The sequence below is a fragment of the Crinia signifera genome, chromosome 6 (genome assembly GCF_055691185.1).
Source record: "Crinia signifera chromosome 6, ASM5569118v1, whole genome shotgun sequence".
Classification (NCBI taxonomy): domain Eukaryota; kingdom Metazoa; phylum Chordata; class Amphibia; order Anura; family Myobatrachidae; genus Crinia; species Crinia signifera.
In genome coordinates this window covers 191,316,333-191,339,839 of record NC_139222.1, presented here as the reverse complement: position 1 = coordinate 191,339,839, position 23,507 = coordinate 191,316,333, and the positions used below count along the sequence as shown (strand labels likewise).

The following is a 23,507-nucleotide window of genomic DNA, read 5'->3' as shown; positions in this document are numbered from 1 at the left end:
CACATTCACTTTGAATGTATCTGTCTGCGCCTCAGGTTTATCAATGTATAACAATCTTTTTGGGAAAGACAATAAATTGTTTTAATACAATGATATACATGCATAAGATAAGAAGTTTCCATCTAGGATAAATTTGCAATAGAGTAGTCCCAAATAAAGTTCTACTTCCAGTTTGAAGTTACTTCCTTACTAGTGACTTACAGTATGTTTTAGTACCACCAAGTGCAGTGCAAAGTAGCACTTTATTCAAGACTATTCTATTGAACCATCATTTTAGCACCTCCAGTATTTTATACTCAAACGTGTCTCTTAGCTACAGTATATATTGACTACTTATCCATTGGTGACACACTGGATTCTAGGGGTATATTGAAGTGGTCTCCAAAGCTGAATAGTAAAGTGGCATTACTCAGGCTGCACTGTGGCATGTGGTGGCATGTTGTAGGGCGCACTTACTCTTCCCTGGATACCGGGAGCAGGATATGTTACAGAATGTATCATACAATAGCACAAAACCATTAAGTATAAAATCTAAAAAATGTTATGAAACATGCATAAAACATAAAATAAATTTGCATCTCCACATTATCAACAGCAGCTAATCTCTATTATATTAGGGCAATTCTATTCAACAGCAGATCCTCAGAATCCAAGCAATAATATAAGTGGACGGTATAAACTTTGTTATCTAATTTCATATTTTTCTAATACAGTGAACTAGTGCCAATTATGATCCTAAGTCATTTTAAACAGTAGCCTTTCAGCCTTGCTTTGAGCGCATGTGTTCAACTATGACTTTGCTATTGGCTAAACGACTCTTAAATATATCACCTTAAGATCTCAGAGCCACAAATACTTTTTGTCTTTGAAGAAACCTCTTTGTAATTTAATGGAGAAACTAATCGGGGACCAGATATCTACACTGAAATTGACTTCTCTACTGCCACCAAGCTGGAGTTGTTGTCTACACCAGCGTACTCCCTAGTTTTGCCTATTACTTTGACCAAAATAATTTTGATTTGGGCTTGGACTTCAACTCCAGCTACCCTTGCCAGAGCCTTGCAGCGCCCCAGGGTGCCTAGGCACACAGTTATGAAACCACTCGTCTAGAAAATGATAAAGGGACAGCATGTCATCACTTAGCATGATGGGAAAGTGGGGGCTTGAACATATGCACATAACACAAGACTGAAAGGATATTGGTTGCATTTCACAAGGATGATAATTGACACCACTTAATTGAACAGGTTGAGTATCCCAAATCCGAAATGCTCAGACCACTTATTAACTACCAAGGGTAGTGATAAGTGCACTAGCCTCCCATCAGAGGTGGCAGAGGCAAATACAGTAGAACAATTTAAACATGCTTGGAATAGGCATATTGATATCCTTACAAAGAAATAAGGATCAAGTATGATGGTAACATGTTTTAAAAAAAAAAAAGGCAGCCTAGTTGGGCCAAGTGGTTCTTATCTGCCATCAAATTATATGTTTATATGTTTCCTTTTGGAAAAGGGATTATTCCGGATTTTGGATTTTTTTTTTTACATACTCACTTGGTCCCCTGGTGGTCCCCCAATGTCCACAGTGTCCACTGGCATCCACAGCGATCATCGGATTCGTCTTCAGCGTGGGTGAGCCGGTAACATCACCTGCGCACCCAACGCAATGTATCCTTGGGACTGAGGATGCTGCTGAAGATGAATCCGATGGCCACCATGGATATCGGAGGATGAGATGAGTATAAAAAAAGGCGCAGGGAGAAGGGGAACAAAAACAATCCACAAATTTTCTAAAAACCTACAGTTTTTGGAAAGTTTTAGTTTTGGGATATCCGGATAAGGGATACTCAACCGGTATTGACAAAATATATACACAGAGTGACAGATGTATGAAGCAGTAATAAGAATGAAGAAATGAGCCAGAGGAGAAGTGGCCCATAGCAACCAATCAGCACTGAAGTAACATCTATAATTTGTATAATATAAAATTATAAAGAGCAGCTGATTTGTTGCCATGGGTCACTTCTCCTCTGGCACTCTTCTCCTACCTTATCACTGCTCCATACAGCTAACCCACAGTTTGATGCCATTATTGCTTGGATTCTGAGGTTATCTAAGGATCTATATAGTTATTTATTGTATTTTTTGCATGTTTCTTTAAAATTGTTAGATTTTATATTTAATGGGTTTGCACTCTTTCATGGGAACTTACAGTACATTTTATTGTTACATATTAAAGTCTATCACAGATACTTGAGCAGAATGTAAAGGAGACCACTGGTATTTTAAAATTGTACTCAAATTTGTTGGTGGAAAATAGCAGAACAGCGAGCTAACACGTTTCTCCACTTTGTATTCTGGTGGTTTCATCAAAGAGATGAATGTCTCTTTTACGCATAGTGGTTTATATTTCCAAAGTAATAAAAAAAAAGCTAAGCACACTTAATCACAGATTTAAACGCCCTCCCATAAGTATAATTAACCTTTTCAAGCCTAGTCAAAAATTCACTTTTTTGAACCATGGATATGCAAGTATTCAGTTAAAAGTTTAAACCTTATATATTTAATACTGAAGTGTATGCAAAACAATATATAACCCATACAATTTTTAAACTGTCTCCTTTAGAAATAACATACAGTACCCAACAAATAAAAAATTCTGAATATCACTCAAAATTAAATAATAAATATTTAATTTGTATAAATACAAATTATACCTGACACTGCAGAGTGAAAAAAGGCCGGACACCTGCATAACATCACCACCACATCAACCCAGCAAGTCTCCTCCTCCTCCCAGAGGAGTTGAGCGCACACCGCTCCATCTGCCCGTCTACTCCCGGTATACGCGTCACAGCGGAACCCAAAGGTGACTAGCGTGGGTGTCTGCAGCATTGTGGAACTCCAGCCTGGCATCTCTTTTTGCAGCGCAGACACCGGTATTTTACACAGAGATCACATGGCGAGGGACCTATAGCAACTCTGAAAAAACACTAAGAGTATCAGGTAAGGTATTTTGCACCACCGGGGTTCTTAAGGAAGCCAGCCCCCGGTGCCATTATACACCTTCCATGGCCCATTAACTTTGTGCTCGGCTGCAGACGAGTGGAACTTTCCTCACTGCATCCCCCTGCGCACCTCTGTGTATTGCCCAACCACAAAGTGTGTCATCTCCTCACCTCTCCACCTGCACTTAGTGCATTACCGGTCAGCAGACACTACACAGTACAAGTGAGAGCTGCACCGACTTGACATCCCCTTCCCCACCTTGCAGACCTGCATGGTTGACGCACAGTCAGTATACAAAGTAACATTTAATATTTGTATTTGTAATTTTATATTTATTTTTATTTCTCATTATTTAGAAGAAACATTTCGTGCACATTCCATTGTATGCAGCATTTATTATCCACAACAGGTGGGTTAACTGACCACTCACACCCACTACAACATATCTAGAGGGTGAGCGCAGAGCTGAATAACCAATATCTACTTAAACATTCAGGAGCACGGGCAAACTTCTAGCTCAGCAGCCCCCTCCACCATTGGTCATCTCTAGTGCTGGCAAATCCTATACTTGTAACTGCAGAGTGAGGCAAATGTGATTGCTGTCTCCTCTTGGGCTTATTTTATTTTTATTGCTTTTTCTTTTGCAGTATTATGCTCCAGCTCAGAGTACAGAGAGGTTGTGCTCAACTCTGTTGTTGCGTTGACAGACCCTGTATTTCCAGTGAATCATTGCAAACTTGGCGATTTTTTACTATAAAAATTATTAGACTAGTACAAAAGATTATATAAGTTATAAATAATGTATTTTTATTGTTTTAATTATTTTTATAATAAAAACGATGGAGTATACTGGAGTATGACAGGTGAGGCTCTGTCTATCCTAAGTGCACGTCATGGGATTACATATATATATATATATATATATATATATATATATATATATATATACTATTATTATTATTTATTATTATTTATTTACAGTTTCCTATATAGCGCAGCATATTCCGTTGCGCTTTACAATTGGAAACAACAGTGATTAAACAAACTGGGTAGATACAAACTGACATGGAGGTAGGAGGGCCCTGCTCGCAAGCTTACAATCTATAGGGATAATATGAGGGATACATAAGGATAGAATTCCATAGCATGTCAGTCCCATCAGATTACAAGATGGTCCTGATGGGATGCAATTAGATAAGAATGCTACTGGAGGTTGTGTGGGGGTCCTGAATATGATAAGCTTGCCTGAAGAGGTGAGTTTTCAGGGAACGCTTGACATTTTGGAGGCTAGAGGAGAGTCTTAGTGTGCGTGGAAGGGCATTCCATAAGGTGCGTGCTGCCTGACAAAAGTCCTGCAAGTATAAGTGGGAGCGAGTAATGAGTGTGGATTTGAGCCGCAGATCTTGTGCAGAGCGGAGAGATCGGGTGCCTCCTTCTACAATGAATGTATTTTGATCTGTTTAGATAGGATGTATAATACCAGTGGCATCTGAGTCCCGGAGCCTGTTTGGTCAGAGGTGTGGCGCATTATGTCTCCAACCGCGACCTCTGTGTGAGCGGCACTTAGGCTAACAGGTGGTAAGACACTACCGCTTGCTGTGATCTCTCCAGCTCATCAGGCAGGTGATGCTGGCCTGACTCTGCACTATGCCCGCTTCCTGGATGGTACACTGGTGACCAGATTACTATCTGCACCAGGTACACATTTATAGAGGGTCAGTAGACATCTCTGGAGCCGCACACCCATCCGCTATTTCTCCATCACAGACATATCATAGCCTGTAGTATACTGTACCTCATTGTAGGTCCATTTAGAGATTCTAGCCTGTGCCGACTTCTGAATATATAATATACTCTGCATCCCGAGGAAAACTTATTTGAGATTATATTACTGTATACATATATATATATATATATATATATATATATATATATATATATATATATATATGTAAAATTCTCCACGGGAAGCAGATTAGGAGAAACATCTCTCCACGGGAAGAAGGAAGCAAGTTCTTGATCACTGATATTGGCAGGTGGGGAGGTTGAAGGATGGTAAAGCAGTGATTTAAATGTATTAAAAAGTCGCATGGGGTTAGTGGCATGAGAAGATATGAGAGATTGAAAATAAGTTATGATCACACATACACTTGTGGAACTGTCTGCCACCCCTTAGAGGGACCTTATCCTGTTACTACAGCAAGCTCATGTCCTACTGATGTGGCCTCCCTCATGTTGTACCCTGTGACAACCTACACTATGGACATGGCTATATTCCTGGTTTGTGCGGCTCTTTGTTACCTTGCACGATGACCCTATCCTGGTACTATGGACCCTTTCATACTACACTATCATATCAATGCGATTTTTATGTATCCTAGATGGCGGGGGGGGGGGGGGGGAGAGGGAGTGTTAAATCCTTTGATGGCCCCTGGCCAGATTGACATTTTACTTTCATCTATCCCTGGTGATGTCCTGATATATGTCTGTGGGTGTTAGACACTTGCAAAGTTTTATACTATGTTATATGTATATCCTGATATATCTGTCCTTTTTGTAACAAAATCCCTTAATTGTACCACTTTATATTCTCTTAATATTCAGTTTTTTGCTAAATGCACTGCTACTTTATGTATGCATATTTGGTCTTTTTTTATGGTAGGATGTCTGTTAATTTCGATAAAGTTTTCTTTATCGGGCTCATATAGGAGAGCTGGCTGCGGCCTGACTTACTGTAGATCCATTACTATATTACTTCATTCTTGCTATTCTAGGTAATAATTACCGAGTTCTTGCCCCATTCAGCCCATTCGTCCATTATCCGATAACATGGGGGGGGGGGGGAGTGGTAGGTTAGTTTTTTGGCATAGTTAGCTAACATAGAAGCTAAAGGCCACTAATCTCCTCTCTCTTACAGGTTATGGGTAGGGGATAGGATTAGATAGTAGTATAGTTAGTTGGGGGGAGATAGGTTGTCGGGATCCAAGTATACCGAAGTTGGGGTTAGGTCAGACAGGGTGGGGGGTTATGGGGAGGTTTGTTTTGGGATTTTAGGGGGGGGGGTTCTGTTCGCCAAGTTAATATAAATATATTAATCTGATACCACTGAGCGGCTAAGTGATTCTCCTGTTTGTACTTTGAGATAGGTGGGCTCGCATATTTCATTATTATAAGACTATTTCAACATATTCCTGTTCCTTTACATTAGACACTTACCCAAATGGCGCCTTCGGGTATTTCTGCTCCTATACCTTGCACAGGAAATGTTTGCTATATCCTGCACTAGCTACTTATTCCTTGTATGGTTGTTCTATAATACGACACGACCTGATGTGGACCACATGTATATTGCCGTGTCTCCATGTTTGGTCTGCTTGTTTCTCCATTTATGCAAAAATCAATAAAAAAATATTCAATTAAAAGAATACTAAGGGTAGCGAGGAATCCATAAGGAGCGGACTTTCCCAGGCAGTGATTGGCTGGAGTACTGGGTGTGTAGGAACCAGAGCAGGAGTTGGAATACTGCGGACCGGACCGGGAAACCAGGATCAGATGGAGAAAACAAAAAACCTCTGGAACAGAATTCTACAGTGTCTGTCATAAATCCAGGACATAGCATCAGCAAGAAGGGACAGGCCTTCATGCCTTTTATTCCCCAGAACCTGCAGGGATTGGTTAACAACCTCTTAAGAGAGGTTATAAATAAAGCAGCCCCAACCCAACATCCAAGATGGCAGCACCCATTCCAGGAGTCAGCAACGTGGATCAATGGACCCACCTGAGAGCAGCCGCCCACATGCAGCTGCTGGAGAAGAGGCTGGAAGAGGAGAGAAGAGCCTGGCAGGGCAGAAGAAGCAACAGCGCCCATCTCGGTGAGTACGAAATGTGGAGCATGTCCAGGCGGTAGCAACAGTCATGGCGGGACCTGACAAAAAGGTTTCTGGATATCATGTGTCATTGTAACTTATGTACCTACCAGTAATCAGGCATAAGCAGGTGCAAAATGGAACCTTATGAAATGATAACCAAGATCATTAGTATGCAGTACCTCTCTGCAGAAAGAAACCCAAGGGAACAACTGGTCCCATTAAGACTTGTTATAGGCAACACCTTGTGCCTATAGGAAGAAAAATGAGTATAATTACTAAATAACCAGAATTTCAGTCTATACCTATGGGAATAAAAAAAACAGATGTCCTTCATGACTCATTGGGGGAAATTTACCAATATGAAAAACCTAGTTTTTCGTATTGGTATTTCCCCTACGGATGCATACGACTGTTTGAGTCGTATGCAAAGTCGTGTTCCGGAGGGGAAATTACAAAGCAGTCAGATACGACTGCTTTGTAACCCTCCGATGGTGTAACCATTCGTATTAGCGGCACATATATACGGCCGCTAATACGAATTCGTACAGGCAGTCTGCACGGCTGTGACATTACCTGGACCTGGAGCCTGGGGCTGGTTGTTAAAAATCGGGGAACCCCTATTTGTCGGGTTCCCTGATTTTTAATTACCGGCCCCGGCTCCGTCAGCCTGGTGCTGGTTACAGCTGTGGGGGGGACACCACGCCGGGTTTTTTTTTTATTTATTTAATTTTTCTATTTTTTTACACTGAAGCCTGCACGGATCTGACTGATCCGTGCAGGCTTAAAGCAAATAGAACAGGAAAATGGTGTTCTATTTTCCTGTCGTATTTGCGTGGGTGTTTCACACCACTTAGCAGCCGTATTGTCAGTACGGCTGCTTAGTAAATCAGGAATCACCATTCTTTTGAATGGTGATTTCTGTCGTATCCTATCGATGGTGTAGGACATTTGTATTTGTAAATACAAATACGAATGTTCCATCTTTAGGACTACGAATTGTTGTATTTTTGGGATTGTAAATCCCGAAAATACAAATTCGTAAAAAAAAGGTGTATTTCTCCCTACGAATACACCTTTTTTCTAGGAATCCATTTTGGTAAATGTCCCCCATAATCTCAATATTAAGTGGTTTGGCTAGATGTGGGGTTTCTTTTGGGAGCCACCAGTCTTATGAAAACAAGTAAATTCCTTCATGTTTTTGTCCTAAGCCATGAAACCTGGATAGGTTCAATCAATACACAACTTACCAGCATGAATACTTAATTCCAACCTTGTGCATGCAAAGATTATCAGAAGTATAAACATTCATAATGGTTACATACAGGTGAAGTGGAAAATAATGTGTAGTTCACAATGTTAAAGATGCACAACTACCTGACATACAGTATGTAGCTGGTTAGATGTAGATTCTCAAGAAAACCATTTTGAAAAATAACTAAGTATTGACAGCCTACTTTAATGTCTAACTGCTCAAAGATCGCTGACTTCTTGAAAACTAAACTTTTATACTTCTTATAATTTATTTTGACTACAATGATGTTTGAAAAACTTTTAGAATACCTCCACTGTATCCATAGCAACAAAATGGTTTGACAGTACAATGCAAGAATCTAAACTAAATTCCTTTTGTATAAAAGCACAACAGAACATGAGGCATGCATTGAAATTTAGATGATCAAATAATAACAATACAACAAGACATTCACTGTATAAACAACAAAGTAGGAAAAAACTGACTTAGACTTTTGCAATAAATCCAACTTCTAATTGTTATGCTGGGTACACACCAAAACGATTTTGGCACAATCCCATCAATCTGGATCCAATTCAGACCGATTGGATGCAGATTGGATGCAGATTGGGTCAAAATCATTTAGTCAGTTCTGAAATGGATCCGAATCCGATCCTACCTGCTGCAGGTAGGATTTGTAAAAGATCCATTTATTTGAATACTGAGGGGATCGGATTGTATTCAAATCGTATGCAAATTGGACCATACAATTTGCATACGATTTGCATACAATTTGCATCCAATCCAAATTGTTTTGGTGTGTACCCAGCATTAGTCTTTGCACTGCGGCTTTAGTGGGCTGCACAGCCCCAGCTTTCCCCTTCATCAATGCTGAATGTCTTCCTACAGACAGTGTTGTTGGCTCCCGGTGTGTGTGTAACAGCAGATGATTAGTAATTAGGACATAATGCAGGTCATAGGCAGGGTCAGCAGGAGATCCCCATTGCTAAACATTCGGGATGCTTCCATGCCCCTAGCTATTCTCTCTGTTGCGATGCAGCCGTATGGCACCTATCTCCAATTCCTGAATAAATGACTTGTGATTAGAAAGACTCTTTTAAATTCAGTTCTTGTTAGGGGCTTCCTTCCGGTGAAAGTTTATTTGTGCTGGTCTCAGTTCTAGTTCTGTGGATCCTCCATGGATATTCTGCCTGTTTGCTTCCAAGCCCAGGAATCTTTGTCTCCTGTCTGTATTAATCCAAATAGCTGGCCTGAATTCTCCCAGCTCCTCCATAAATAATCCTACAGGAATCTTCATAATAGTTGGCCCACATTCTCCCATTTCCAGCATAAGATACTACAGGAATCTTCCAAAAAGCTGGCCTGCATTCTCCCAGCTTCTACATCATATACAGTACCATCCATGAAAACTCCAAGCTACTGGCCTGCAGACTCTCAGTTCCTGCCAAACACTCTTGGGAATATCCAGACACAGCTGGCCTGTCATCTCCCAACTTCTGCATTTAGCATCTCTGCCGGTATCAACCAACCTCATTTCCAGGTCAGTCTAGGTTCCTGGTTTATTTGTCCACTGCACCCCTAGTCACTTGTATACCTCAATGGAAAGAAAGAACAACGCCCCCTAGGGGGTGATGGTGATGCTTAACATGGTTTACCTCACTAGCAGCTGCTGGATAGGGGTAGTCAATCCCTAGAGAACTAAAAAAAAGTGTATAGCAGCACTTATATTGGTAAATAAAGAATACTAATTGTAAAAACACTTCTGTTTGCCTCCTGGGAAGATGTTTATGGCTGGTACAGAAAGGGTGTCGCAGGGGGGCAGATGTAAAATGTGCAGAGAGAATTAGATTTGGGTGAGTTATTTTGTTTCTGTGCAGGGTAAATACTGACTGCTTTATTTCTACACTACAATATAGATCTCACTTTGAAGTAAAACCCCACCCAAATCTAATTCTCTCTGCACAAGTAACATCTGCAGTGCACACGGTTTTGTCCATCTAAGAAGGATTTTGTCAGAAAGAGAACTAGAATAAGGCCCACTGTGAGGATAGAGTATCAAACAGCATTATCAAAGGATACAGTGTCCATGTCGACATACTGTATGTGAAAAACTAATGTCTACCCGTTCAGCATCGACAATTATCCTGTTTGGGGGCAATCTAGTATCCCAAAGTGCTTTGTGCAATGTGGCTATTATTAAAATATAACTAGTTTTACTTTACCAATAAAATATTACCACTTATCCTTGCATATATGAATTAGATACACTGAGTGAAAATATGGGTCAATTATGTCAGATTGGTCTGAGCTAAGGGCAGTTTAAATTTGAAGGATGATAGTCATATAACTGAAATTAGAGACATCGGTACTTGTGTAGTTCCAAGGCACCAGCATGGCGCAGTGTACTTCCGGTTTCTACGCTCGGCAAACTATGTAAAATAAAGTCACTTAACACCATGCCAATGTGGATACTTCATACCCCCACTATCCACTTTGGCATGGAGTTGATTTTAGATGGGGCACGGGTTGGATGCAATCGCACAAGAGTTGTGGGTTGTAATGAAATGGTATGTATCTGTTAGGCCCCTTGTATCTTGGTTAGCAAACCTTTATAGGAAAAATATATTATAGGGCTGTGCTACCACTGACAAATGTATTATGTTCAAAGAAAACGGAAAGCAAAGGATTTGTCCTGTTGTGGTGCACCAACAAGAAATTTTATACCTAAAACTTAACTTTTAATGATTGATATTAGAAGCAAACGAAAATTGTTAAAAAGCACAGATAAACAGACAAAAGACAAATAGTGTGTGTTAAAACTTGACACGTGTGGGCGTGCCGTGTGTGTGCTCCACTGGTTTGTATACAATTTCAGAAATTTGACAAGCTCGGTTCAGGCTGTTACTCAATCTGGGAATTTATAGGATTCCCTTGAACAGACACTATTATTATTATATAATATTGGCTAAACAAGCCCTGTAACAATGTGTTCTACAGTTCAAGGGAAAATTGGCAACAAATATATAGATTGTATAGTTGCCTGTTGTGTGAGCCAGTACCCCAGGCTGAGGGACACAGGAATGTCTAGCTAACGGTAGTGGTAAGGCTGCAGATTACTGAGAATGCTATTTCAGCGTGCTGACTACAAGAGGCTGTCTGTAGGATCTACGCTGCTAGTTATCCTGTACCATGTGAGCATCTTATTCATTTGTGCTGTCATAATAAAGATGTATTGTTTATATCAGGGGTGGGGAACCTTTTTTGTGCCAAGGGCCGTTTGTATGGGGAAAAAAATCCTTCGGGGGCCATATGTCAAAATTTCTCTTACAAATTGTCCTGCTGCAGCCGCCCCACGCTCTGGCGGCTGCCGCTGAATAGGCCTGACAGTCTCCGGCTGCTGTTGATTAAGAGGAATCTTACAAAAACTACTGACCTCTCGCGAGAATTCCCCTGTACTTGACTCCCGGCAAAGCCGCCGGGCGGGCCATTAAGACCAGCTACAGGGGCCGCATATGGCCCCGGGGCCTGAGGTTCCATACCACTGGTTTATATAGTCTTGGCTGCCCGAGTGATTTGAATCCCATTAAAGGTAAGAGCTGTTTGGGTCAAAGAGGCTCTCAGCATGTATTGAGCATACACTGAAGCCTGGAGGAGGTTCTATTATGATCTGGGGCTGTTTTAGAAATGGATCTGTTGGTGATTTAGTGAAAAAGAAGGCATCATGGACTCGAAGCACTATCACAGCATCTAACAGCATCACACCATTCCCTCTGGCACACACGCTTATCGGCCAAGGGTTCACCCTACAGCAATAATGACCCCAAACATACCTCACATCTTTGCAAAGATTATGTAGAGTCCAAAGAATGCCAAAGTGCAATGAAAAACATGGATTGGCCACCCCAGAATCCAGATTGTATCCCAGCTGAATTCCTGTGGGTTCGCCAGAAGAGCAAATTATGAGTAAAAATCATCATTGGGAGGTACTGCAAGAGAAGAGGGCAATCGGAGCGGATACTTTTGAAAAATTGTTAGCTAGAATGTCCCGAGTGTGTGCTGCTGTGTGCGCTGCTAAGAACGGGTTCTTTAATGAAAGCAAAATTTATGTAAATCATCTTTCCAATTTAATTGAATTGAGAACCCTGCCAATGAATTCAAATGTGACTTTGAATAATGTCCACTCAATATAAATACTGAATACTAAATATGATTTTATCACAAAATAGCTTTTTCTTTGCATCCCTCAGTAAAAAAAAAAAAAATCAAAAATATGGAGGTGTATTGAAATGAATGGCCAGTAGTGTAGGACAATTTCTAGTCTAGTCTGTCATTCATCTGTAGACAATCATTTAAGATACTGCAGGTATTCTTGGCCATCCATCATGATTCATATGGCAAATTACAAACTATACCCACAAAGAGTAATCAACCTCTGCGAAAGAGCTTATTTACAAGAGTGTTATGGCGTCTAACACCTGCAATACAAATGAGAATAAAATAACATCATTTGGTGCCCACTCTGCTCAAGGTAATTTTATACAAGTTCAATTACCGCAACAGGAGGATACATTTTTCTGTTTTGGATAAAAGGATAGATATTCAGTAAGCAACATAATTCATCTGTAAAATAACATTTATAGGGTTCCAATACATGTGTAGAGAAAATTAGGAAATGGCTACGGTTTTCATTGTACTGACTTCAAAAGACATAACAAATGATATTACAGACAGCGCTAAGAGCCTGTACTTAAATGTTTGCCACACAATTCCATTGACAGTTTTGCTGAAATCGTGTTTGTAATATATAAATGTGGCTATTTTAGTTAGCCAATGTTATTTTTTGTAAATTCAGCAAAGAATAAAGAAGTAATAGGGTATAGACTAATTCAGTGAATTGAAAATTGTATGCTCATATTTAACTGCGGATATGAAAAAAATTATTTCTATGCAAAGAGCCTGCGGGGGGAGAAGCCACTTACAGTATGTTCCAAAATGCCTGAATGCCTGAACATTAGAACACCAGTAGACAATATGAAAAAAAAAAAACATTAGGGAGTTGTTTTCAGCCCACAGCATAACTGAAGTGCTCCCACTATTTAGAATTATATGAAATATCCTATAAAATAAAAGGGTAAATGACGGGGATAGTTACTAGTAAAATAATATCATTTCAAAATTATATTTCTTTGTAATACATGTTTCTGTGATTTAACATGCTTAACTGTGCAAAGGCCTTGGTTCTAAACTTCTAAAGCACTTCTTTGCCAAGGAAAGTTTGTTCGGTCCTGCTTGCATGCGCAGACGGGTTTATGTGCATGTGCAGACGTATGGTACGTGCACCCAGGACGAACTTTCGGTTCGCCGGGTGCACGCACCCATGGTGGCATGCGGGGGGCGGAGATGGGCGGGGGCGCCGGGCTGCCACATTACCATATGGGAATGCTAAGCATTCCATGGGCGTTCCCATGAGAATGGAGGAAAATACAGTAAACTGTATAGAGCGCTTGTCAAGGCTGTTTTCTCAAAGTGAGCTGCTGCAGAGGGGATTAGTCAGATCCCTTTAGAAAGTGCAAAAGAAAAGAGGGTATGCTGCGCTCATTAATTATATCAATAGTTTAATGTATAATACTTATTTATTTATAATAGAAATAAAAATAAATATAAAAAATGAACAATGACAATAAAAAAAACGGTACTCTTTACCTAGAAGGGCGCCAGCGATTGAAATCGCGGGCGTCGGGGGTAAAAATCGCGGTCATCGCGGGCATCGCGGGTAAATCGGGATGGCCGCGATGCCCGCGATGACCGCGATGACCGCGATTTTCCCATAGGGAACAATGTTAAAAAGGCTGATTGACCGCGATTTTACTGTTAAATGCCTCAATGGACCCGATTTGGCCCTAGGAATCAATGTTAAATGGGCCACAGAGCCCAAATAAGCACAATTAACCCTTAAATGTCCCCCCCAATTTTTAACGCCACCCCACGATCCACGCAAACCCGAAGCGTGGCGAGCGCAGCGAGCCCGCGAGGGGCGGCGGTACGCGTCCTCCGACCTTTTCATGCCCTACTATCCACTAGGGCGTGGAGTGAGAATAGAATAGTGTGGCGAGCGCAGCGAGCCACCGAGCCCGAAGCGTGGCGAGCGCAGCGAGCCCCGCGAGGGGACGCGGATACCTTCACAGGTAGACGCGTCCCCTCGCGGGCTTCACAGGTGTCGGCGTCGCCACGGACACCTGTGAAGCCCGCGAGGGGACACGTATAACTGTAAAGGTATCCGCGTCCCCTCGCGGGGCTCGCTGCGCTCGCCACGCTTCGGGCTCGGTGGCTCGCTGCGCTCGCCACACTATTATATTCTCACTCCACGCCCTAGTGGATAGTAGGGCATGAAAAGGTCGGAGGACGCGTACCGCCGCCCCTCGCGGGCTCGCTGCGCTCGCCACGCTTCGGGTTCGCGTGGATCGTGGGGTGGCGTTAAAAATTGGGGGGGACATTTAAGGAATAATGGGCTCTGTGGCCCATTTAACATTGATTTCTATGGCCAAATCGGGTCCATTGAGCCATTTAACAGTAAAATCGGGTCCATCGCGCCTTTTAACATTGATTCCTATGGTAAATCGGGAGCATCGCGTCGCGGGCATCGCGGGTACATTTATGGTCGGCCGCGACGCGACCGACACGATTTCCATGTTTAACATGGGTTTCAATTGGAAATCGCGGGCATCGCGACGGTCGCGTCGCGGCCAGACATAAATGTACCCGCGATGCCCGCGACGGGCGCCCTTCTAGGTAAAGAGTACCAAAAAAACTTATTATCGATTTTGAATAAAAACAGTGAATGGACCTGCCAATAAAGGAATTGATAATAAAACCTGCTCTGGTCACTCAAAACGGTCCCAGCACGATTGGAGAGAGATGTATAGTAGGAGTCCAATTAAGGTGTCCTTAAGCGCTGCTGGAGGTGTCCCGGTCCTTTAATGGAATTTTGTAGACTTGTAGGTATCCTCTCTGAAGTGCGGCTGTGCTTTTTTAGGAAGGTTAGCTCCAATCTGCGATTTCCATAGAGTTTCAGAGGTATCCCAGTCCGTGAGGACTAGATGGATGTGGGGATCCTCTGTAAAGTGCGTTCGTGCTTGGGATAGAAGTGGGTCCCAATTGGGGGGGGGAATTAAAGTGCAAGTCCAGATAATTAAGCAGGAAACATATTAGGCAGGTCTCAGTCAGGTCCCTGGAAAACACCAACGCGTTTCACTGTACTAGGACAGTTTTTTCAAGGTTTTGAGTGACCAGAGCAGGTTTTATTATCAATTCCTTTATTGGCAGGTCCAATTACTGTTTTTATTCAAAATCGATAATAATCGATAATAAGTGTTTTTTATTGTCATTGTCCATTTTTTATATTTATTTTTATTTCTATTATAAATAAATTTGTATTATACATTAAACTATTGATATCATTAATGAGCGCTGCATACCCCCTTTTCTTTTGCAGTTCCCATAAGAATGCTGGGCGTTCTCATGGTAATGAGGCAGTGACGCTGGTGCGGGGGGCGGGTAGCTGACATCACCGGATGTCAGCTGGCCGGCCATATCCGCGCCAGTATGCACGCATATGTAAGTAACTTAAAAGTTACTTATATATGAGTTCACACAACACATCATTCGATGGTCGGAGAGCATCAAAAGATGTGGGCGGTTACCCGAGGCATGTGAATGGATGTTTATGCAAAGCATCCATTTGCAGCCTGTGTGGGCGAACCCGCACTTTGAGGGGGCGGCGGGTGGGCGTCCATTCGCAGGGCAGGGTTCGGTGGACTCGCAAGGCTGCAAAAATAACCCCCTATATCCATTGTCCAATTTAATTTTGTAATTTTAATTACATAATATTTTATACTTTACTGTACAAGCTTAAGCTATGCACTTCATAAATGGTGTAGGTCAGAATCAGAACAGGAAGGGGTGGGGCAGGGGCGCTTTAAGATAGTAGGAGGCCCTCAGGCAGCCACATTCTCTGCCGGAACGCCTCACCCTGCCACACAGCACAATAGCCTTTCAGCATGCGCAGAACTCCGTAAAAATGGTGCGGCTGACATTTTTCGCCTGCCTACATGACGGGACTCCAAAGGGGTAAGTATTAAAAATGGGAGCAATGTGTATGGTGAGGGCCCTCTGGTACTCAGGGGCCCCTGTGCACCATGCAAATTGCACCCATTAGCAATATGCCACTGGGTGGGGGATAGGTGATGGTTTAATCGCTAAAAAATCAGAAAAGATAATTTTCCATGGTAAACATTCACTGTGTGTTCTTATTGCCATGCCAAGCCATGAGGGGTAAAGGGGATCCATCTGCAATTTGATATTAATTAATGTGTTTCTCTGACGAATCAGTTATAATAATGAAAAATAAAAGAAAATTGAATACTCTGATTATTTACTTTGGTACTTATGTATTATCTGGGCTCCCATGTTAAATGCACCCCATTTTTTCATACCCCTACTATCCAAATACGCATGGAGTTGATTTTATATAGTGTGGCGAGCGCAGCGAGCCACCGTGCCCGAAGCGTGGTGAGCGCAGCGAGCCCCGCGAGGGGACGCGGTCTCATAAGAAAAACGGGAGCCCAGATATTACCTAAGTACCTTTACTTTTGTGTTTCAATGGGTAGACTATATTTTACATTATCTTGCATGTATTAAATATTAATAGACATAAAATAGTACACGCACACATTTTCACTCTGTTCTTTTTCTATTTTTAGGCTTTCATTGTCAACATATTAGAAATGTATGTTGACCATGGATTACTATTTGCTACACTTTCTTATGTTTGGATCAAAATGTATTATGTGTCAGCTAAGGTGTACTTCCCAACATGACCCATTCCAGGTGGGATAAAATGCTCTTATCCTAGACTTCTCTGGCAATGTATGATTGCCATCACCTGTGTTGAGCTGTATTACACGAGGATATTTGTCCTCTGTCTCTCCTTTCTTATCATTGCATACAGTATATCTACTTGGAAGAGCACCCTGGAAGGAGATACCGACATCCACCAGATAATCAAGGGAGTAACAGTGTTTTACTTATTAGTGCCCATAGTCTCACAGTGAGATAAACTTTTTTCTATAGCTTTGAATTGGAGGGTGTCAGGGTGGTACCCTAAATCTCACTCGAATACAGGCAGCTCAATTGTGCAGAAAAAGTTTTTTGCCCACAATTTCTTTAAATAGTTGAACGAGTGTTCGCAGCCTAGTGGACTGGTCTGAATCAGGCCCACAATGTTTTGTCCCACCTGGCATGGGTCATGTTGGCAAGTACTTGAAGAGTTTATGTGCTAATTGCATGTGTGATTAATACAACATGTTATACAGTTATTGATTTGGTATATAATCAAATCTACACTTTGGTGTCACAGCAGATGGTCTTTATTTTGTGGTAGGCTTTTTGTTGGCACAACAAATCTTCATTCATTCTAATATTTTCTCTTTCTCTGGCAGGTTCCGTTGCATTGTATATCCATTCCGAGAGAAGTTGACACTGAGAAAAGCTATTTTTACAATAGTCATCATTTGGGTTCTAGCTCTGATCATCATGTGCCCATCAGCAGTTACTCTAACTGTGACCAAGGATGACTACCACTTTATGGTAGATGACTACAATAACTTTTATCCTCTCTACTCTTGTTGGGAAGCATGGCCAGACAAGGAAATGCGGAAGATATACACAACTGTCCTCTTTTCACACATATATATCGCTCCACTCACCTTGATAGTCATCATGTATGCTCGCATTGCTTTCAAGCTCTATAAATCATCTGCCCCAATTCGAGGATCCGTTTCTGAAGAACATGAAGGTCGTAGGGTTTCTAAGAGGAAAATAAGAGTAATAAACATGTTGATTATTGTTGCACTGTTCTTTACACTCTCATGGTTGCCACTGTGGACTTTAATGATGCTCACAGACTATGGAAATCTTAGCGACCATCAACTCAACCTGATTGCTGTTTATATATTCCCCTTTGCCCATTGGTTGGCCTTCTTCAATAGCAGCGTGAATCCAATTATTTATGGCTACTTTAATGAGAACTTTCGCAGAGGTTTTCAGGAAGCCTTCAAAGTCCAGCTCTGCTCAATGACAAGAGAGCACAATGACACATATTCAGAGAGAAAGAACAGTGGGTTTATGTTTGGGGTACGCAACAGAATTTTTGTTGAAGTCCAACCCAGCGACTCTGCTCAAGGTTCAGACTCGGGCAATAGTACCAATGCAAAGGGTGGTATGTTCTCTTTGCGGAGTGGGAGAATTGCTCATCATGGTATGGTAATTGAAGAGAGAGACAATAAAAGCTCCAATAACACTGTCAGCATACCAGCATGGGACATATAAAATGGACATGCTTCGGACTACGGATGCTTGGAATTATAATGATAAAAGGATGGAAGAATACACTGAAATAAACTGTGTACCTTTGATTGATGATACAGAGTTAAAATAAGAAATGAGAGATGTCATTGGTTATGGTTCCTGTGATGATACAGGGTAATGAAACTCATGGCATCAAGTGGAATTTGAACAAGTTAATAGATTCAAGTGAAGGGCTAAAGAAATGTAATTGACTCTTACACTTTGATTTTCCCTATGGGTTTACAAATCAAAGGGATATTCAGTGAAACATGATAAACTGACAACAGTATGTTATTACTGCATACAATTATCTGTAGCAGATTTTATTCAGACATTTAATTCAAGTAACTACTGTTGAAAGAAGATGAAAAGGAACATTCTTATAGTGTCATTATGTATTTGACTTTTCTCATTAAGTAATTACTATAATTTGCTTTTTAATTATGCTTATTAAAGTTGCACTACTTACTAGTTAAAGTTGGTTTTGCAGCCCCTCCCCAACACTCACACGCACTGTACCCCTTCTCCCTTGCCCACACATACAGTATAGATTCATTAAATGATTTTTTTGTAGGCTCACAAATAAAAGTCAGTTTGACCTGACATTTAATTTGCACAGAAATGGCCGAAGAGGCTGGGCGCTGACTTCCTGTGATGTCAGCCATCCATCCCATGCAGACTTTGGCACGTCTGCGTTCACATGGGCATGCCAGCGTTTTTCTGGGTGCACCCACTTTTTTTATGGGGATGCCCAGGAAACGCTTGGTGTCCCCATGTTTCAGCCCTCTGCCCACACCGATTTGTCTGAACGCCTCGGCGAGTGTGATTCAGCCTCGGCTGAAAGGTGTTTGCACTGTGAGTCTGCACATGTGTATTTTTGCCAGACTGAATTCAAACAAATGCGAGCCAACCTGAATCACCCATATAGTTTTAGACGGGATGCAGTCAATTTGTCAAAATAACAACAACCATTGGCAGACAGTCAAAATATCGCTGATCATTGAATGAGCAAATCGAGCAATTATTGAATGACTTACACAGCACACATGGAAAGCCCCAGGGCTGGCTCTACCACTAGGCAGCTTTAGGCAGCTGCCTAGGGCGTCGGGATCTAGGGGGGCGCCACCAAGTCTGCCTATCACAACATCAAGGATGTCTGTAAGGATCCTTGTTGTACTTAATGCAGGTGGTTGCTGTGGAACCTCTATGACCTCACCTCCATACTTCCTCTTGAGGCATACAGTACTTCCTTATTTTGCTGCCTTCCTTGCCTGTACTCTGTTGTGGGTGGCAAAGAGGAGGGTGTTGGGGGCCTCCAGAGATAGCAGGGGTCTTGCCCACCTTCCTGAGGTGCTGAGAGGACCACTCAATTTTGGGAGGCTCCCTGCCATTCCAGAATGTTAGGCAAGTATGCGTTAAGGGGTTGGAAAATGGTTATTGGTGACAGTATAGGGGGGGGGGGGGGCGTCGGAAGTAGGTTGAAGTTTTGCCTAGGGTGCTGAGAAGCCTTACACCGGCCCTGGAGAGCCCAAATAGAGTCAGAAAATGCATGCCATGTGTCCAAAGGTAAAAAACAGGAAGCCGACATTTGGGGGATGGGAACCGGATGTTTTATACGAGAGTCACAAACAATGCAGGCTTGTCTAGGTGTGTGACATCAGCACATCAGCCTAATTCTGTCAAAGAGTTGTGAAAGAGTCAGACATACTGTACTCACATTTTCACCTGACTGGAGAAATCATTCAATGGTCTGGGAATTACGTAGATATTTGTAAATGGATAGCAATACGCGATAGTTTTGCAATTCTCTCACAAATTGCCACAGGTCGGGTTTCCTTTATGTCTGGGCGGTGGCTATCTTGTGCACAGTTGCGGTCATCTGCAACTGTGCACATTTGCCCCCACATTTCTTGTGTCAACCATTATCATGTCAACCTATTGCTTGTGTTGACCAGAGGATGACCTCTAAATATACTTTAACTTACAAGGCCTCTTTCTCAACTGCTCATCCGCTGACCTGCAAAATGCCAGCCCCCTCCTCCAGCGCCTCCCTTGGTAACATGCAAGGACATGTGTCCGAGAACACTTTTCCTCGCATGCGGTCATAGTGGAGAGTAATCATTCGATGGTGGCTTACCATCAAATGATTTCAATCCCTGTGGGAAATAAAAGTCAGTCGAAATTGACTTTTATTTTTTGGGGGGCGGACACTGCCATCATATGACGTCAGCCGCTCCTCCCCCCGACCCCCTCCCCCCCCCGCAAACATCGGCCCGTCTGCATTCCCAGGTATGCCCATAAAATGCTGGTAGTTCCCCTGCTACACAACTTTTAAGGTCACAGCAGCTGCCTGTGATGTCATGCAGCCGCCGTGTCTGGACCGCACCGCCTAAATGTTGCGTCACCTTCGTGTCAATCTGCAATCGCATTTGGACACTTTCTTCTTTATTTGTGTTAGTATCTTTGTCTAGGGGTGAGGTATCCCCTAATTTTAGAGAGCAGCAGGCAATCAGTTTATAATTCCCATTGAGTTTTTAATTGGCAGAAGGTTTCTTTCTTTTGGTGTAAAGCCTCATACACACCAGGCGATATTGTTCACAATATCGCTCAGAAAGGGCTCTCTGAGCGATATTGAGAACAAAATCGTAAAGTGTGTAGACTCAACAATCCACAAAAAAATCCTAGTGTGCGCAAGCATACATGGCCAATAAAGTTGATTCTATTCTATTCTATTAACGGTGCATGCTCTCGCCCGTTGTTACTGACCCCTCCCTCGTCTGAACATGTTGTGTGTATGCACTTGGCGAAACCTTCACCCCATCCAATCCCCGCCGCTGCCAATATCAGTGAAGGCAGGGACTCTTTTAGTGTGTATGGGGCTTAACGCATGCAGAACCTAAACAAATACATGATTATAATTGCACCTTTTTTGTTATTATTTTATACACTTTCTAGTTCTGGAAGCATGAGCAGGTATTACTTATAATTGTGACCTTTACGCTATGAATGTATAAAGCTACAGGAATTTAGCAGATTATTACTGCATAAAAGAAATCTGTATTTCAGTAAAAACCTTTATGTAAAAGAAAGAACTGTACTGTGGAAAGAAGATGAAAAGGAAAATGCTCTTCCTTTTTGAGTACTGTAATAGCCTATATGACTTTCCTTATTAAGCTTAAAATGGTGAAGCAGAACAAATTAGGCACATGTGCAATAAAAGCCAAGTTCAAGTGAACACCTGAGGGTTGTAAAAACTTAATTATGACAAATATACAGAAATAGCGTGACTTTTTTATAACATTTGGGGGAAAAGTTCACTTTGTTATCAGGTTTTCATTTTTAATGAATGTATTTCAATGTGAAAGGACACATTGTTCTGTCTTACTGTTATCACTCGTCAATGTTAAAGCACAAAACTGAGCTTTTACTTCATGATCAATCAATAAAAAAAGTGTGTGTGTGTGTGTGTATATATATATATATATATATAAATACACACAGAAGTAGTGAAGAATGCAGACCACTCAGCGATAAGAAGAAAACCTTTTATTCCATTGTTGTGCAGTGAAGAAGGTAGCAACAGCTATACCCGACATCTGTTTCAACTGGTCGCAGCCAGTTTTCTTTAGGGGTCAGAAGAAAACTGTCTGCGACCAGTTGAAACAGCTGTCGGGTATATCTGCTGCAACAGCAATGGAATACAAGTTTCTCTTCTCATCACTGAGTGCTGGTTTGGATTCTTCACTACGTGTGGGGGGTAAGTGTGCTATACATATATATATATATATATATATATATATATATATATATATATATATATAAAAGCAATTTTTGGTGGTGTGGCACTCCCCGCATATTAACCAGACAGGAAACCGGTTTAAAGCAACGTTTCAATGTCTTTATTTAGACATTTTCATCAGGCCTGATGAAAATGTCTAAATAAAGACATTGAAACGTTGCTTTAAACCGGTTTCCTGTCTGGTTAATATGCGGGGAGTGCCACACCACCAAAAATTGCTTGTTGAAATCGTTTAGTGTGGGCACCCAGCTAGTTATCTACAGCGTATGTGCATTTGGATGTGCCGGTCTTCTGGACTTCCTATATATATATATATATATATATATCGAAAAGGACCACACTATGCGCACAATGATACTTGAGGGAGCTGCTACCCTGATAGGGTCCCCTGTTAGATGGGACTCGGTACAGAAATAGGGAAAGAAAGGGGGGTTTCAGGGTGCGCTTAACCTTTCCTGATTGAACAGAATCTTTCAGGTAAGTAAAACAATTTAATATAAAACTGCCCTAAGGGCATAGCAGTGTACAATAAAGGTTTGGTACAATTACAGTGAATCACAATAAAAATGATATCTTTTTATACAAATGATGTACAATCACAACAAGTGTTTCAATACGCCCATAAGCCCAACGCGTTTCGTCATTTGCATGACTTCATCAGGGGCACGATGCGATAGTTGAACAAGATGATCACACTGTGAATCATAATGCATACATATAAGTATAATAAACATTTCATAAGAACAATAGAGTACATTTTTTTTTTTTTTTTTATAATATAGAGGATGAATTTAAAAAAGGAGAGAGAGGGGAGCAGGGTGTGGAGAATGAGGACAAAATAGGTGTGTTCGAAGCACATGTGGAACAAAATTGATCATTCACATACCAATTGTAAACTGAGACAAAATTCTCCCAGGCGGTAAAAAAGCGAAGGTGATTCTTAGGTAATGTTAATACAAACGACCATAAATCCTAAAAACACAATCGATACAGTCCTCAATATAATATCAATATCAACACAAATCTGGTCAATGAATGGGTAGTACATACCACTGGTTGCTGTATATAATATATGGAATGATAGCACCTCAGGCTCTTTTAAGCGAAAGAAACGGCCTTCAAATATTATACGTATAGTTTTTTGCTTGACAAGTCCACAGTTGGTATCTAGT

The 23,507-nt window shown here is 41.5% G+C and overlaps 1 protein-coding gene across 4 annotated transcripts in view; it reads left to right on the top strand.

Moving 5' to 3' along the window:
* The window catches only part of NPFFR1 (neuropeptide FF receptor 1), a 254,087-nt gene extending 231,723 nt beyond the window's left edge, over positions 1-22,364 (top strand). For all 4 annotated transcript variants that reach the window (XM_083148472.1, XM_083148475.1, XM_083148473.1 and 1 more), the window contains one exon: positions 17,630-22,364. In XM_083148472.1, the coding sequence (XP_083004598.1) occupies positions 17,630-18,518 (889 nt within the window). In that variant the 3' untranslated portion in view covers positions 18,519-22,364. The remainder of the gene's footprint in view (positions 1-17,629) is intronic.
* The last annotated feature ends 1,143 nt before the right edge of the window (positions 22,365-23,507 follow it).